This window comes from Syngnathoides biaculeatus, chromosome 10, assembly GCF_019802595.1.
Source record: "Syngnathoides biaculeatus isolate LvHL_M chromosome 10, ASM1980259v1, whole genome shotgun sequence".
NCBI classification, from domain to species: Eukaryota; Metazoa; Chordata; class Actinopteri; order Syngnathiformes; family Syngnathidae; genus Syngnathoides; species Syngnathoides biaculeatus.
Window position 1 is genome coordinate 15,813,574 of NC_084649.1, and position 17,195 is coordinate 15,830,768.

The 17,195-nt window shown below is 43.1% G+C and overlaps 1 protein-coding gene across 1 annotated transcript; it reads right to left on the minus strand.

The window, feature by feature from the left end:
* Positions 1–6: 6 nt before the first annotated feature.
* On the minus strand, positions 7–16,045 carry ipo9 (importin 9). The gene is given in 24 exon segments (XM_061833345.1): positions 7–736; positions 873–949; positions 1,036–1,143; positions 2,474–2,593; positions 2,704–2,837; positions 2,997–3,163; positions 4,618–4,893; positions 4,967–5,095; positions 5,543–5,691; positions 5,798–6,024; positions 6,285–6,447; positions 6,565–6,704; positions 7,594–7,700; positions 7,781–7,879; positions 7,941–8,092; positions 8,163–8,249; positions 8,724–8,814; positions 10,300–10,419; positions 10,485–10,571; positions 10,662–10,750; positions 10,980–11,181; positions 11,259–11,345; positions 11,836–11,897; positions 15,878–16,045. Coding segments are annotated over 24 exon segments (3,135 nt in total). The 5' UTR covers positions 16,029–16,045; the 3' UTR covers positions 7–625.
* Positions 16,046–17,195: the final 1,150 nt, after the last annotated feature.

The following is a 17,195-nucleotide window of genomic DNA, read 5'->3' on the forward strand; positions in this document are numbered from 1 at the left end:
TTTATTTAGAAATGTTTTTTAATACCTGTATTTTTGTGAACACGGAAGAAACGACAAGTCTGGGTATCACCATGATAACAGTGAAAATTCACCGCTGGGGGGGAGAAAAAAAGACAACCACCAGTAATGGCGAGACATAATTGGACTAAGAGCTTTACATTGCATTATAATCATTAACAGTCAATATTTCCTGGGAGAATAAGGCCTCCAATAATTATTCCACTTTTCAAAAGCACAGGAAGTTGTTTTTTCTTCTTCAGTGTCTGTTGGAAGTGATTTTTCAATGGATGTCTCGCTCATGTAAAACAGGCAGCATTATAAAGAGAAATTGGAAAACGGTACACATGTCACGGCTCACCTGGCGCACCGTGAAACCCTTGACACCCCCCCCTCACTCCCACAAACACATTTGTGGTTTCCATTCAGTCTCTAAAGTGTCACCGGGACAAAGTCCTTTATAGGCGTGGAGAACCAGGGCGCCGCAGTTTAGCGCGTGTCCATCTCTTCCCTCTGCCATTTTGCACAAAATCAGCATTCTTCCTCCCTGGGAAATTGATGCTGTGTGTGTTGGTGATGAGGCAACAGGAAAAAGGGAAGTAGAGCAGGGATCAGCAGGACAGAGGGGCTAGAGGCCAATAGACTGCAGCGTTTGTCTCTCGTTGTTGTTGAGGTGACCTGAGAACATGCTGTAGCACGGCTGCTGAGAAAACTGGGTCAGGAAGTCGGTCAGGTATGCCTAGGTAAAGAAATGGGGGAAAAAATGTCAAGCGGTGCAGTGAAGTCGTAGACAAAAAAAAGGCACACTGCGTTGAGTTGAAAAGGTGGAATGTGGGATTAAAAAAAAACAACAACTTTAATGTTCATGGGTGTACCTGCAGGTCAATTTGATCTAAGGGATCGTTTAAGGCATCGGGATCGTCCTCATCGTCGTCATCATAATAGTCATCGTCTGGAAGTCGGAACAAAATGGTGGATGTTGTTTTAGTTCAAGTCCGCCTCAAAGGAATATGCAACAAGGGCAATGTGACCGTGTACCATATTTGTTGGAGCCAATGAGATCTGATATCAGCTGCCCTGCCAGCCCTTCATCATCATCGTCCTCATCGCCTTCTTCCTCCTCCTCCTCACACATGCTGCTGGAATCTGAGACCAGACACAAAACTGTGACAAAGGCCGCGATGACGCCAACAGCCCAACTGAATGTTTATAAATGTTTTTATTTTGAACTCTCTAGTTCCGTGGAGATTTCTGGTGATACATCGCTTATGGCTGTGTTTACACTCTTCTTCTGTTTACACAGATATAAATAACACTTAATACAAATATTGTTAGTCACTCCAATGCAGTACATTTAGTACTTAGCATTTACTCAAAATGTAATTTAGTCCAAATATAATACATTTAATGATATGTGCTTTGGGTTTAGTTTAGCTTTGCAGCTGGTGTTTTTAACTCGTTTTTTGTTTGAGCAGAACCGGGAGTGCACTGTTTATGTGACTAACAGGAAGGGCATTTGAAGCCAGAAGTTTACATACACTGCGCAAAAACATCACGATCTGAAACCTCGCCGGTTTCAAGTCAGTTAGGATCACCAAAATTATTTTATTTTAAATGCCACAATTATGAGATTTTACATGATTTCCTTCGCGGTCAAAAGTTTACAAACATTTCCTTCGTATCGAGTAGCATTTCCTTTCAACTGCATGTCTCGGGTCAAATGCTTTGGTTAACCTTCCACAAGCTTCCGCCCCATTCCTCCAGACGGGACTGGTGTAACTGAGTCAGGATTGCAGATTGCCTTCCTCGCACATGCCTTTTCAGATTTTCCAACTAACTGTCAAGGGAATGATATACTTATAAAAAGTGTAAAGCCTTCACTGTCAAATGCTGATGATGTCACATCTGTCCAAATGATAACAAACAATAGTAAAAAGGAGGTGTTTAGCGACTTTTGGGATACCCAAAGTATTACATTAGCAGTCTGTCCGTCTATTTTCTTTGCTGCTTACCCTCATGAGGGTCGCGGGGAGTCCTGGAGCCTATCCCAGCTGTCAATGGGCAGGAGTCAGGGTACACCCTGAAGTGGTTGGCAGCCAATCGCAGGGCACACAGCCACACTCATAATCACACCTAGGAGCAATTTAGTGTCCAATTAATGCTGCTACCTCATCCCTGCTGAAATCTTATCACTCGATCTGTCCTCACTATCCCTCACTTCTATCACTCTTGAAGGCAGACTCACACTGAGTCTTGGCATGGTTTGAGGTTTCTTCCGCTAAGGAAGTTCTTCCCTTGCATTTGTCGCGTAATTCTTGATCTGTGCCGAATTTAAAGTGTCTTGAAATAACTGGTTGTGAACTGACTGTATGGAGGTAAAACGTAATTAGAACCAGACTAAACCAGCTAAAGAATGAATAGCCACGAGGCAGGCGAATTGTTTTAAAATCGGCTGACCACAAGTCTTGCTGGTCACCTTGGCTCCAGTCGGCTGGGTTGGCACGGCTGGCGTTGGCCTCCACGACAGTCGACAGCTCATTGATGATCAGTTTAAAAATTTTCACCAGCAAAGGAATATTGGTCCAGCGCTCCGGATCTGCCAGGGAGGCGGGATAGCATTCAAATCACACCCAAGGAAAAGCCAAGTGACAAATCCAATCTTTTGCTTTATGCAGAAGAAAAACAAAAGATCGTTTGGCATCTCACTCTTGGCTGATTTGGAGCGAGTCCGGATTCCTTCCGCGGGGTTGTATATCTCTTCTCCCTTCACCATGATGTCCTGAAGACGCTTGTCATCTGTGTTGAGACTGTACTGCAGCAGCTTACAAAGAGCCACCGTGCTGGAAGGAAGGCAACGTGACATAAATATGCAGCAAATATATTTTTATTTTGGAGACAAAATAATTGCGACAGAACCTCCGAAGTGGAACATAACCAGTTTTGTGATACTTTTTGAATTCCAAGTTGTTCTAATTAAAAACAAAAGAAGTGGGCCTGACCTGACTTTACCCTCGTACTGTCCATAGAAGAGATGCTGCCTGCTCATCCACTCGGTCATGACGAATTCCAGCGCGGGTTTACCCGTGGGGCCGGGGAGACTGCAGAGGAAGTCCAACAGGGGCTCCAGTTGAGAATGAACCAGGTGGGCAAATACCATAATAAGAGACTGCAGAGGGAGCGAAAGCAAGCCCAAGGAGAAAACATCCATTATTTCATCGGTTCGGCTTTTGCAAAGTGATTTCAAAACACTTCGCTGATGTCTTTTCAACCTGCATATCATGTCATATTTGTGTTAAAAAAATATATATTTATATATAACATGCTCAAACAATTTTGACCTGTACTCTAACTGTATGTACTCCCAAATTAAACTTGTATTATGGGACTGGGACAATATGGCTTTATCTCGATTCCATTCTTTTCAAGATATATTTTTTGTGGGTGCTGTTTCAACTGAAATAGTGAATATACTATACAGCTCGTGCACCTACGTCATAAAATCACGTGACTTTTGTTTACCTCGCAATATTGCCTAACAATTGTCTAACAAAGCATTTTTCAATGCTAAGTTGCTTGGGGATGACACGGAAATATGTCTCATAACACGACACCCAGAGTCTTGTCCAATAACGTTAAACATTTAGAAGGTGAAAATAAACGAAGGTACGTGGAAAAATTAGATAAACTTGGCATAGAGGATCCGTATTTAATACCAAAGTCGATGTTTTCGCCGATAAGAAATTGGACTGCTCATTTCGTTTCCGCTTGTCTTGGACAACTGGATCTACACATGGATCTGGTGAGTAAGTCGTCGAGATTTACACAGAAAAGTTTGTAAGCGTATAAAAGTCTGGACACATACAAATACTTTGTTGCTGGATCTGTTCTCAATCAGGAATAAATCCCACATAGTGACGGTTTTGACGGCTGGTGAACGCGGAAGCGTTCGGCAACACATTTACGGCAATCTATCTTTTCAGCTAGTATTCAATACAAATACCAATATTTAAATAAATCAACCCTAGATTTACACAAACTCACATTCATTAACTATGCTTGGGGGGGGGGGGGACACGGAGTCGTCTCCACGGAACGTACACGGAAGCGATTGCGGCCACACTTGATCTCCGTAAACCTCTGGGACAGACAGTTTTTTTTTCCAGATGCATTGTTCTCAAATGACCCAATTTGGTATTCCAAATACTTCTTGGTAATTTGAGATTGAGAAAAATAGTTCCTACCTGAAATGAAGCAATTGCTACACAGGCATGTGCGTATTTTGGTTGGGCACCATCCATCATGTTTAATTGCTGAAATCCATCGATATTTTCTGGTCTTTTCAGCTGGTATTCCATAGAATGATCTCTTTGAATATCTGTCTCATCTATTGTGACAACCAATAGTACAACAGGTCTCGGGTATTGTAAATATTCTCCTCTGGTTCAATGTCTCCCACAATGTGGAGCAGCTCTGTTTGACCAGCAATATGGCGGTGTGAAAATGGTGACGTCACGTGCACAAGCTCTATACTGGTTATTTTGAATTTGGAACGGAGCTGAATGTGCGCCACCCTCCCCCACCTCTATTGCGTTATCCGTCAAACCGGCATTCTTTGCCTACCTGCATGACGCTCAGAGTCTCCGCTTGCTGCATTTTGCTCAGGATGGCTCGCAGAATTTGGTCCAGCTGTTCGCCGAGCTGTGTGCCAGCCCGGGAGATGAGCGTGGAAACCAGCCTTCCAACGAAGATGGCGGTGAACTCCGAGGTCCTGGGGTCCAGCAACAGGTTTACCACCTGCATGACATACCACACGCCGCTGTTCCCTTGGTCGTCACGCCACTGGGCAATCTGCTCCAAGGCGACTGAAACGTAGGCCCGCAAACACTCGCCGCCGTTCTGCAAAAGGAAAAAGGACACATTGCTCGCACCGGGCCAACATCTCGCCAGCTTGAAACCCTGCGTTTTTTACCTGCATGACAGTATTGTCGTCAGTGCGTAAAGTGCACTGTGCCATTACGGGGAATGCCTGGCACACCAGCATCTCGGAAAGAGGCGGTTTGGTGTTGCGCACAACCGTGGTTAGTGTGTCGATGGCTGTCTGTAATGTACACAACAATATAAGACTTTTTTTTTACCCCACAGTTTTATGACCTACTCAAATAAAATGATGACTCCCTCAAAGTATTAAGCTAAAAAAAGTTTTTATTCTTATAAAGTGTTTCCCCTTATATAAAAAAATGTTCTCGGAAAATGATGATTTATCCCCATGTTAATCTTTTTTCTTCAAATGAAATTGTTTTTCTTCATAATTTGACATTTAAAAAAAAACTTTTTTCCTCAGAATGTTATGACATTATACCAAGAAAAAAAAAAGACTATTCCTTCTGATATTAACTATTCTCCTGGATATTTGACAATGCCAGCTTGACTCTTGTTTAAACATAGAACTTCATATTTAACAGTGAAGATTATTATCATGGAAAGAATTTTTAAAGAATGAAAATTCTTCTACTTAGTTGCATTATGGTACCTCTTCCTAACTTACAGCACACAGTCCAGTCGGGATTTTGTCAGTAGGGGCCTGCATAATGCTGACCAGCGTGGGGATGAGCCGTATCTGCATGGGTCCCTGACAGCCTTCGATCTGGGACAGTTCCTTGAAGATGCCCTGCGCAAGGGAAGCCACCACCGGGTCTGAGGAGAGCAAAACGACCGATTAACCTCATATCTAGCAGTACTTCTGCTCTTAATGTTCCGATCTGTCTTTAACCATTAGAAGTGAGTGTCGGAGGAGCCGTACCGTTGCTGTATTTGAGGAACACCGCGATAGTGAGGGGGCAGATCTTGTTCTCGGCGCTAGTAGTGAAGGCTGGGTCGAAAGTGCAAACGATACAGAGTGTCTCCATGACCAGCGCCAGCACCTCAGAGTTGAACTGCGTGGCCAGCTGGACCAGCCCCTCCAGGATGCTGGGCAGGAAGGGCTGCAGGATATGCGTGTTCTCAGACAACTTCAGCTGGTCACAATATCTGGAGTATAAAATGTACACATTCCTCATTAAATGAACCATTAATGTTATTATAGGGATGTTTCAAGTCGCCGAATCGTCTGATGTAGCTCTGGGTCTCAGAGTGGAGTTGTGTGTTAAAATAGAATCAATTGTGCCGTTTGAGGAAAAAAATTGTTTTTTTTTTTTTTCAATTAAACCATGCCGAGTAAATTCTCTCTAAGAAGCATTCAACAACAATTTCACTGCTTGTGCAAAGATGAAAATGTAGCGTAAGCTCACCCCCAGATGGCCCTGACCGAAGATACCCGCACAGATGGCGGCTGGCTGTCGTGGAGGCCACTCACGGTGGCCTGCAAAAACTGTTGGATGAGTTCAGGCGACATGGCGGCAGTGAAGCGACTGGCTGCCCATAAAGCACGGCCAAGGAGGAACGGTGACACGGCTGAACGAGAGGAGAGAACAGTGAGACAAGAGAAGGGGGATACTGGTTTAAAAAAGGGGGGAAAAGCCATAAAAAGTATTTTTTTCAAGTCAGATGGGGATTTGGTTTCAGACTCACTTGCCAGGTTTAGGTCAGCCAAGACAACACCAGCCAAGAAGCCGTGCATGTCGAACTGGATGCGACCGTCTTTCACGTTCTCAGTGATTATGCTTTTGACTGAGCCAAGTGCCAACATGCAGGCCTCATGGATCTTCCACCTGGTAGACAAACAAGAGTGGTCAGAATTTTTGACCCTTAACTTTAATATCTTTTTAAGTACCCCCCATGAACACAAAATTGCATACAAACTGGTGTGATGAGATGTGGCAATTCCGAACATGTTCTAAACTGATCTCACCCACAGTATCCAATAGCCTGTCAAATCCAGCCATCAATTTTGTGTGCCCCCCCCCCCCAGAAAAAGACTTCATCCATCTCATCTGGTCAATACGTCGATTGTGCGGGTAAACTTATTGAAATTCGGTTTGACCAATCGTGGCCTCTTCTGACATGTCACTGCACAGATAAAGGCGGGTTCGAGCAAGTTGGCTTCCTATATACCGTATGTCTCATGCTTTTGTCACAGCAGTCGAGCTAGAGGAACTGTGGTTATGATGATGATATTCTTTACTTCAAAGGGCAATGATGTAGATTACAAACTAGACTGCACAAGTGAGCAACACCGAGGCAGGTCACTAATCAAAAGACGAAACCCACCCAATACATAAACCAGCAGTCGTGAACAATAAAACAGGATGGATGAACACACAATGTGTACAACTACCAGGGAATAATTTATATCAAGCATCGACAATAAAATCAATCAATAAGTCAACTATTTACACAAAGCTGCTTGGCATGCTGGGTATTCCAGCATCAACTTCCTCGACACTCAATATATTTAACTGTAGTAGCTCAAACACCATTCAACATAATGAACCAGATCGATTTAACTACTGGCCCGCTTGAAATGCAATCTGATATTGCACATCAGACTTTACAATTTTAATTTGATGTAACATGTTTGTGTTTGTAGTGATCAAGAAAACTATAGCGATACAAAAACCCATATGATGACCATTTTGTCCAAGTGGACAAGAGGCTGACCAGTGCTCATTCCCGCTGTTTTTGGCCTGCTCCGCCTCTTGGAGCTGTCTGGTGGCTGCTGCCGCCAACGCCGCCGCACTCTCATTCTGGAACTCGGCAGCAACCGCCTGGAGATGAGAGTTCAGATTTTATCAAGAAGAAACCCGGCAAGTTCCCATCATTTATTAAGAGCTCAGTTTCCTCTTACCAGCAGCAGATCCTGAGCAGAAATCCTCACAGTGTAGGAGAGGGTGTCGTCGTCCTCGTCCTCCACAAATTGGTGAGGGTTGGACGACCACACTTTGATCTGCGTGAAGATGAAGTGGTCAGTACAATGTGACGTCGTCACGCCAAAGATCACGTCTCACCTGGTCCTCAGTCATCTGCATGTAGAGGATGATGTAATAAATTAGCTCGGGCAGCGCCTTCTTCACCGTGCTCTTGAACTTGTTCTTCTCCATTAGCGTGTGCACAAAATCAAAGATGCTGAAGACCAGGTTCTCAAAGCCCAAGACTTCACCTGGAAGTCAGCAAAATGGCCAATTAAAAGGCTTTCTGGTCGATAATATACCTCTTCTGCACATTCTCACCATCTGAGTCGACAGGATCGTCCACTTCCTCTGTGTAGTTGACTTCTGTTCTGACATAAGTGGGCATGTCAGTTAAGGGTTTTCAACCTTTCATTCAACTTTCCTAAAGGCTTATATAAGCAAAGCTATTCCACAATTTCCTATTGCTAAGGGAGTGCCCGGACATACTACGCAACTGTGTTTCCCAATTAGCCTGGGAACACTTGGGGATACCCCTGGTTAAGTTGGACAAATTGGTTGAGAAGAAGGAAGTCTGGATTTTCGTCCCCAACCCCGGATAAGTTCAAGATAGAAACGATTGTAAAACATGTATGGTGCTAAGGAATGGTAAAATAAAAAATAGAAAACATTGCCTTACTGAGATGTTGAAGCTGGCAGAAAAGCCAGGACTTCTTTTACCATACTTACCTTCTCAGGGAAAAAAAGCCTTAGTGTTTTCCGATGGGTCGCGTGTCCAATGAATGAATATTATTATGGTTTTCCAAATATCAAGCAAGCTATTCAGCCAGGTATCTGTTGAACGTGTACTATGTCGTTGCCACAAAGGATATAAAGCTGCACTTTCAGTCAGCGTGTTCCAAACGATGGGCAGGATCTGCTGCATGGAAGACACCATGGGCTTTGGAAAGTTCTGAACCAACGCAGTTATCGCCTGCAAGAAGATGAAATATTCATGTCAATCTTACAGTTTGGATATACTAAGTAAACTGGGGCTCCTTGGTTTACGAAGAAGTTCATTTCCGACGGGTGAAATTGGGTGGGAGTCAACTATTACTAGCCTATGCTAATGTGGTAGTAAAGTAAATATAAATTAAAAAAATATAATCATTTGTGTTAAAAAAAAAAACATAGCCCAAGACATGCAAAGCATTTTTCATTTGTGGGCCCAGTACAGGTATATTGTACATTGCAAGGAAAAGTTAATGTGGGCACAAAATACAAATAAATATTAATCTCATTCTTGGACAGTTGGCTGAGCAAAGCACGGCTTTTCTGGACCTGGTAAGGTAGAAGAAATGTAAGAGGGACTCCATTTGCTTGACCAGATGTCAAACTCGTTCATAAAAATGATAAATCCCCATATTGGTATTCCATGCAAAGTTATTAGCATGTAATTGCTAAAAGTCTATATTGTAGCTAGGGATGCACCATTTTTATTTTTGACAGAACAAATACGTAGATTAGAATAGTAGTCGATAAAAAGTACTGAATACCATTACATTTAAGTTGCAATTGGAATGAAAATGTGTTTGACCTTTAATCAACTATTGGGAAAAATGTCATCTTTTCTTGACTCTGGCAAACGTTTCAATGAAATACTTTTTTTAACAACTTGTCTTTACTACAAAACAACACAAAGAATAAATCCCATACTACAAAATAAAAATAAAAAAATATCATGAATCATTCCAATTGTTAAAATACAGCAAAACGAGATTAAAAAAAAACCTTCCAAATTTGACATTACAGTGAAGAGTCTAGTTAAATGAGTGAATTTTAAAAAATGCAAATGGCTTCCAAATGCTCAAGAATTGAGACAAACTGTATCTGAGAGTTCTGACAATCCCGCCCCTCTTATTAATCAAATACACATATCAACTTCCTTCTCTCATAGCTCCTTTCCAGCAAACCAAGATATCACAGCAGCCTCTGAGCCAGCATAATGACCACAAAGTGCACCGCCAGGACAATTTACCCTCCTTTGAAATTCAGCAGACAATGTGCTTCTGTGGCCAAAGAATGTTGCTCCAAAAGTGGCCTAAGCTGTCCTATGTTCTCTGGACCCAGTGACTGAATGAAGGCGGAAAGGAGGCTTTTAGGCTAGACCTCCAGTGGCTTCTCTAACTGCTAGTGATGGGCCACGTAACACAACGCGCATAGCTAAAATAACTTTTATCCATACTGATGCTGTACAAAGGTATAAATCAGTATTGGTACATTTACCCCTTGACCTATGTGTCGGGTCAGGGGTTTCTTAAAAAAACAATGCCCCTAGAACAAAAATAGAAAATCAAATGAAAAAGTACGGCGCTAACTGATCTGGGCTTCTTGTGGCACATTCTGACAACGCTGCACGAATTAGTTAATTGCAGCATTTGTAACCACCCCCCGTTCATGTATTCCAATTTATTTTCACCTTGAGGACCTCCATCTTCAAGCCGCTGTCGGAAGAGGGTCCGTCGGGCATCTGCAGGGCCTGCACAAATGCTTCAGTGAACTGCTGCACTACAGGGAAGATCAAGGCTTTGGCTGCACCCTAAGAGCACACAGAAAATACAGTTAGGAAAACTGAATGATTTTTGAATTATTATAAGCGTTCACCTTTTCAAGTTCCTCAATAGCGCAGATGAGGTTGGCACAGGTGGTGAAGATCTCCACGGCTCTGGAACGGGTGCGAATGCCGTACATCTGCCATGTTAAGAAACGCCAAGCCAAATTCAAACTCAAATAGAGCCTGTTAAGTTTGTGGGGGTAAAAAAATGTCTTGACTGTGGTTACCTCGGCCATCGTGAAGATCTTGTACATCTCTGGTAAAATGACGGGAGCCACCAGCGGCATTTGTGTGTCTGTCACTTCCCGAGTGAACTCTGGAGACGCACAGTAAATGCTCAAAAAAAAAAAAAAAAAAAAAAAAGTAACAAGAGGAAAGTAAGTAATGAAAATACACGAGCTTTTCATCACCCCTAAAATATATTTCTGTTTTTTTAACGTAAGCGAGACACCGAATGGCATATAGAAAGCATCAAATATTGTTTTCTGTTGTACTCTCTCTCGCTCAGTACTGTGACTGACAGGTGATCACTCTTGTGAGCGTACCTGTTAGGACCCTCATGGCCCCGTGCACGGCGCTGACATCGCCGCTGACCAACATTTCCATCAGCAGGGTGAAAAGCTGCGGCCAGGCCTCGGGCCAGTCCCAGTGGGCGATGGCGGACACGGCGTAAGCGACGCTGGAACGCACTTTGCTGATGGATTCGCGCAGGCCACTAGGCAGTAAGCTCCTGATGGCGGCTTTGGCCTGGAGAGGGTAGCAGAAAAAGACGTAAGAGTAGCTGTTGGCTTCTAATGACATGATGCAGAGGTCTGGTTGGTTACCTGGTCAGAAGTTTCGGGGGGCCGGAACTTCTCTGAGTGGGAACACCAGTGAGTTTCAACATACTGCTTTAGGATGACTGATGCTAACTGCGGACAGAACATGAAAGATTGTGCTTTTGGTTCATATTAGAAAGGCTTTCGGATCTTGAGCGCATGCCAATCTTCACGACAACTATGGAAGTATATTAGTGCCACCGGGATTTGAATTTGAAATGTAAAGTGATCACATTTTCAATCATTGCTACAATTCGCATTCTGAAATTCAACTGGCTACAATTCGCCATCTAAAATTCACTGTCTGTGCCACCAGGCAGAACACCCAGCCAATCGCAGTTATGCTTTCTTACTCACGTGATGTCACATATTAAGAAAGCGGAACTGGATTGGCTGGGTGTTCGGTTCTGACCTGAAGTAACCCTGGCTGGTGGCACAAAGAGTGAATTTTAGACAGTGAATCATAGCCAGTTGAATTGTTATCATTGAAAGGTTACACTGAGATAGAACTATTGAAAATGTGATCACTTTACATTTCAAATTCAAATCCTGGTGGCACTAATCTATTTTATAGCCAGCTCACCTGGCGGATGGCGAGTGCTCCTTGAGGATCAACTGTGAGTTCTGCCAAGTGGACACCAAACTCTGTGCATAGGAGGGATGGAAAAAGACACATTAGAAAGACAATGTTATATAATTGCTGCTATTGTCTTGGTCTGGTTGAGGAAAATGTTCTACTTCTCTTTTTTTTTTTTAATTATTTGCTACATTTATACCGTATTTAGAACCCCCTTATACAGAAAATCAAAAAGTCTTTAAAACTTATAAAATATCAAGGATTTTTATTATGTCATGTATGACAAATTATATCTTCGGCTTCATTTTATTGGGTTTTGCCAGGCGAGGTTCCGTTTTACAGTCACACCGTACACTGGTTTTGACGCATTAAGAGGGACCAGGATCAAAACGGCGGCTTTCAGACCAAAGTGACATGAGGCTGGGGTGGACAATGTTCCTGCTGACAAGTGAGGGGCCCGCCTAGAGGGTCCGCTTCAATTGCTGTCCCAAGTAACGTGACAGTCACAGACAATGGACATGTGCAAAGTGCTGTGAAGCGCTTGTTACTGTAACCGCCCATTTCAAGTGACAATCGTTTTGTTGAGGCTGCTGTTTGAGCACAGCGGTAACAGAGTAGCATCTATCACCATCCTCATACATGAGATACATTAGGCAGGCTTTTTAATATCAGTACTGAGGTGGTGATCAAGAAGTTGTCTTATAGCATGACGCCCAGAGTTTTGTCCGATACCGTTAGACATTTAGAAGGTGAAAAAAAACGACGGTATGTGGAAAAATTTGATAAACTCTGCATAGAGGACCCTTATTTAATGCCGATGCCGATGTTTTCGCCGGTAAGAATCTGGACTGTTAATTCGCTTCCGCTTGTCTTGGACAACTGGATCTGCACATGGATCTGGTGACTGAGTCGCCGAGATTTACACGGAAAGGTTTGAGAGCGTATAAAAGTTTGGACGCATACAAATACTTAGTTGCTGGATCTGTTCTCAATCAGGAATAAATCCCACATAGTAACGGGTTGACGGCTCATGAATAAGGAAGCATTCGGCCACACATTAACCTTTCCCAGAATCCATCGATATTTTCAGATAGTATTCAATACAAATACCAATATTTAAATAAATGACCCCTGATTTTACACAAACTCACATTCATTAACTATGATTGAAAGGATGGAGTCGTCTCCACGAACGTACACGGAAGCGATTGCGGTCAGACTTAACCTCCATGAACCTCCGTGATAGTTTTTTTTAACACCCATTGTTCTCAAATGAGCCAATTTGGCATTATAAATACTTTGTAATAATAATTGTAATTTGAGATTAAGAATAATTCCTACATGAAATGAAGCAATCGCAACACAGGCGTGTGTCTTTTGGTTGGGCACCATCCCTCACATTTAATTGCCGAAATCCATCGTTATTTTCTGGTCTTTTCAGATGGTAATCCGTGGAATGATCTCTTTGAATATCTGTCTCGTCTGTTGTAACAACCAACAGCACAACAGGTCTCGGGTATTGTAAATATTCTCCTCCGATTCAATGTCTCCCACACTGTCAAGCAGATATGTTTGACCGGCAATATGGAGCAATGAAAATGATGACGTCACGTGCACGGGCTCTATACATTGGTTCAACAAAAGACATACACATTTTGTTCTTATATCAAAGTGAGTTTTTGACATATATCTGCTTTGGAAGTACGCAGTCCTGATAGCACTAAAGAAAATGCAAATAATTTTGCTTGACCAACTGCCCTTTATCAACCATCGAGACCTTCAAGTTCACATGGAAAGTGTTGCAAAATTTTGTGTTAACATTGTTGTCACAAGTCTCTCAGGCTAATAATTTTTATTAGCGCACTTCCTTGAGTAGTCTTGCAACTCTCCACTATTTACATACCAATTGTTGGCCAATGCAGGTGACTCTTGTACCTAAAAACAATCTGCACCATTGGCACAATTTACACAGTTCCAGATGATCAAACAACTAATCACTTTAAACTGCTCTAAATTACTAGATGAATCTGCATAATTTTCACAATCGTGGAAAAAACAAGTATCAGCATGACCAAATTACCAGAAACGTTTCAATGCTTAGTGATTCTTTGTACTGTACCAGGCATGAGGATTTCGGCAAGTATGGTAACCGATCTTTCGGTTCCGTTGATTTTTGTCCTGGGAAACGATTTTTCGGTTCCTATTGATAATGCTCATGGGAACCGGTTTTTACATGTACTTTAGAATAAAGCCTTAGCAGGCATGGGCATTTTGTCTTTTACGCTTAGCAACCGACATGTTTGACTAGCGTTTGAGTGACCCGGATATGAATAACTCGACCTTGCGCATGCGTAGCGCAGAAGCGGAAACCGGTACTGTTTGTAAACCACACTGACAAAGCTGGGCGTTTTAATCATTAAAAATAAAGGGGTTCATGTAGGTTCGTTTTATACAGATTGTTGTATTTCGTTGAGAATTTGTTTTACATTCCACACATGGGCGAATTTTATTAAAAGTAAGCCCTGAGATCTGGGAAACGGACTTTCGGTTCCGTGTTTTCTCAGGCTGGGTAACGACTCGGTAACAGAACGATCGTTTCTGTGAAATGCTCATGCCTGCTGTACTTTTGTGTCTTAAATTTTTTTCTATCAAATTGCAGTCTGTTGTAGTAGTGTGGCTGTATTTTTTTTACATGCTTGGCATTTCAAGAGGATTCTGATTCTAAATTGCCTATCCCAGTTCTAAATAGTTGCACATATTAAATCGCAAGACTGCCTTGAGGAAGACTTCTAAAAAAATAGCTAAGAAGCAAAACACCATCGGTTTAATGAAAGACATTTTATCACAGGAATGTTAAAATTGTTTTCCTGGTTGTTTTTGAGTAACTTAGTAAAAAAGACGGCTAGCCTACTAGCAAGCATCTCTATAGTAGGAGATGTAGTTCAGTGTCAAAATGGCATGTCTCTGCCACTAATCCGAGCGACAAACAAATACCTAGTCCGTCAATCATCCATCCATTTTCTTTGCGCTTATCCTCACAAGAGTCATGGCGAGTGCTGGAGCCTATCCCAGCTCTCAAAAGGCAGGAGGCAGGGTACACCCTGAACTGGTTGCCAGCCAATCACAGGGCACATAGAGACAAACAGTCGTACTGACAATCACACCTAGGGGCAATTTAGAGTGTCCAATTAATGTTGCATCTTTTGGGGGTGTGGGAGGAAACCTAAGTGCCCGGAGAAAACCCACGCAGGCACGGGGAGAACATGCAAACTCCACAAAGGCAGGGCCGCAATTGAGCCCGGGACCTCAGAACTGTGAGGCCAACGCTTTCCAGCTGATCCACCGTTGCCACCCCCTCAATCATGTCAATGTCAACTACGTCTATTTTCCACGTTTATTTTTTTTTAATAAACTTGCCTGTTGAAAGCTAAATGACAGCCGCCCTTAAACCTGCGTAATATTATTTATTAAACTCGGGCGGTAGAGGAAAAAAAGGCAAAAATCAGAGTTTAACCAATTTATTGTGTACTAGTAGTGGCATCTGAACTCGCATGCATTTGCCACCCGGAAGTGTGCGTGACGTCACGACGCAACGCTCTTTTGGAAAACACGTTTCGGCCCAGGCTCCCCAGCCAAAGACAAACCTTTAGCTGGGAAGCTTTCAGCCTGCATGAGCGACAGTACGCGGTTCCCATGGCAACCGCGCCTTTAAATTAGTTAGCATTTTTGTTCACCCTCCATACGTTGTTGTTGTTTTTTTTTTTCCCAAATCAACGCATCGAAGACAGAATTGACAGACTTGAGCAAATAAGCTAATAGGGAAGGTTGCTCCCCTGCGAGCTAAAAGCCAAGTTACCGCTGTTAACGTGGAGCTTCCGTGTTAGCCGACGGAGACGAGGCTTGTCTTCGCTAATGTGTTAGCCGAAGAGGCAAGACCGATTGTCAGCATGGCGCGTGGTGTCCCCCTCCCCAATCCCACTGCCGTTGCCCAAAAGACAGCACCCGTGGCCCTTCGGGGAACGAACTCCCCCAACTGTCCGCTACTCACCTTCCGTCACTTCCAGCACTTTAATCTGCTCTTCGGCAGCTGCGCGTACTTCTTGAACCGGAGACAGGATGGCCGTCAGGGTCTCCATGAGAGCCTCTTTTAGCCCCTGCTGGACCGGGCCGGCCACCGAACCCGACCGAACAGTGTTCATGCCTGCTATGTGGACAGTTGTTTATGTTCTTCTCCTCTCTAGGGCCGTTAATAATGCTATTAACATCAGCACAACCGCCGGAGCGAATCGGTCCAGCAGCTGCCCGCGGAGGAGCAGCGAACCTCGGCCACGAAACGCTATGCGCGCCAATGCATGGAAAAGCCGGAGGCGGGCACTTTTTTTTTCTTCTTCTACTGTACTTTCGAAGGTTGAAAATCAGTTTTCAAACAGCAAGTCTGCCATCTATTGACCAAAAGTGGGCCTGAATGTGAACTACAGTAATATATATGCAGTACAGTACTTTGTTCAACGCCACTTGCACACAACACAAAGAAAGTATCATAAAATATGACGTTATGTCGTCTCTTAGAAGAAATTTCAAGCTTTGGGGACAACTGTTCATCTGGTCAATTAAGACCCGTACTACAGTGGAGAGCGACCAATGAATCAGCGGGAGAACATGCAGATATCTGCAACATCCACCAAAGATGATAATAGCTGATATTTAGGCTTCCTTCGTGTTTACATACACTGAGTACATAAACTATTCAGAAACCCTTACATTTTCACTCTTTTATAGATGAGATAGTTGCTAAAGTCAGTTCCCCCTTTAATGTATATGTATTTTTTTCATTCATGTGCATACACCGCCCCACATTGATGGGGAAAAAATGGAATTGTTGAAATTTTTGCTTATTTATTTAAAAAAAATGCTCACACCCTTTTGAGCTAATATGGCCATCAGTTTTTTGGGGTATGACGCAACAAGTTATTCACACGTGGATTTGGCGATCTTCTCTGCAAGTTCTGTCAGGTTGGATGGTGAACGTTGGTGGGCAGTCATTTTCAGGACCCTCCGGAGATGCTCAATTGGGTTTAAATTTGGGGTCTGGGCCGGCCACTCAAGAACAGTCGCGTTCTGAAGCCACTCCATCGGTATTTTAGCTGTGTGGTTTTGGTCATTGTTTTATTGGAAGGTAAAGCTTCAGCTCAGTCTGATGTCCTGAGCACTCCGGAGATGATTTTCGTCCAGCATATTCCAGTACTCAGCCTTCTTCATCTTTCTTTCAGTTGCAACCAGTAAACCAGCATGCTTCAACTTTGAGACTGTATTGGTCTGGTGATGAGCAGTGCCTGGTTTTCTCCACACATAACTAATAAAGGCCA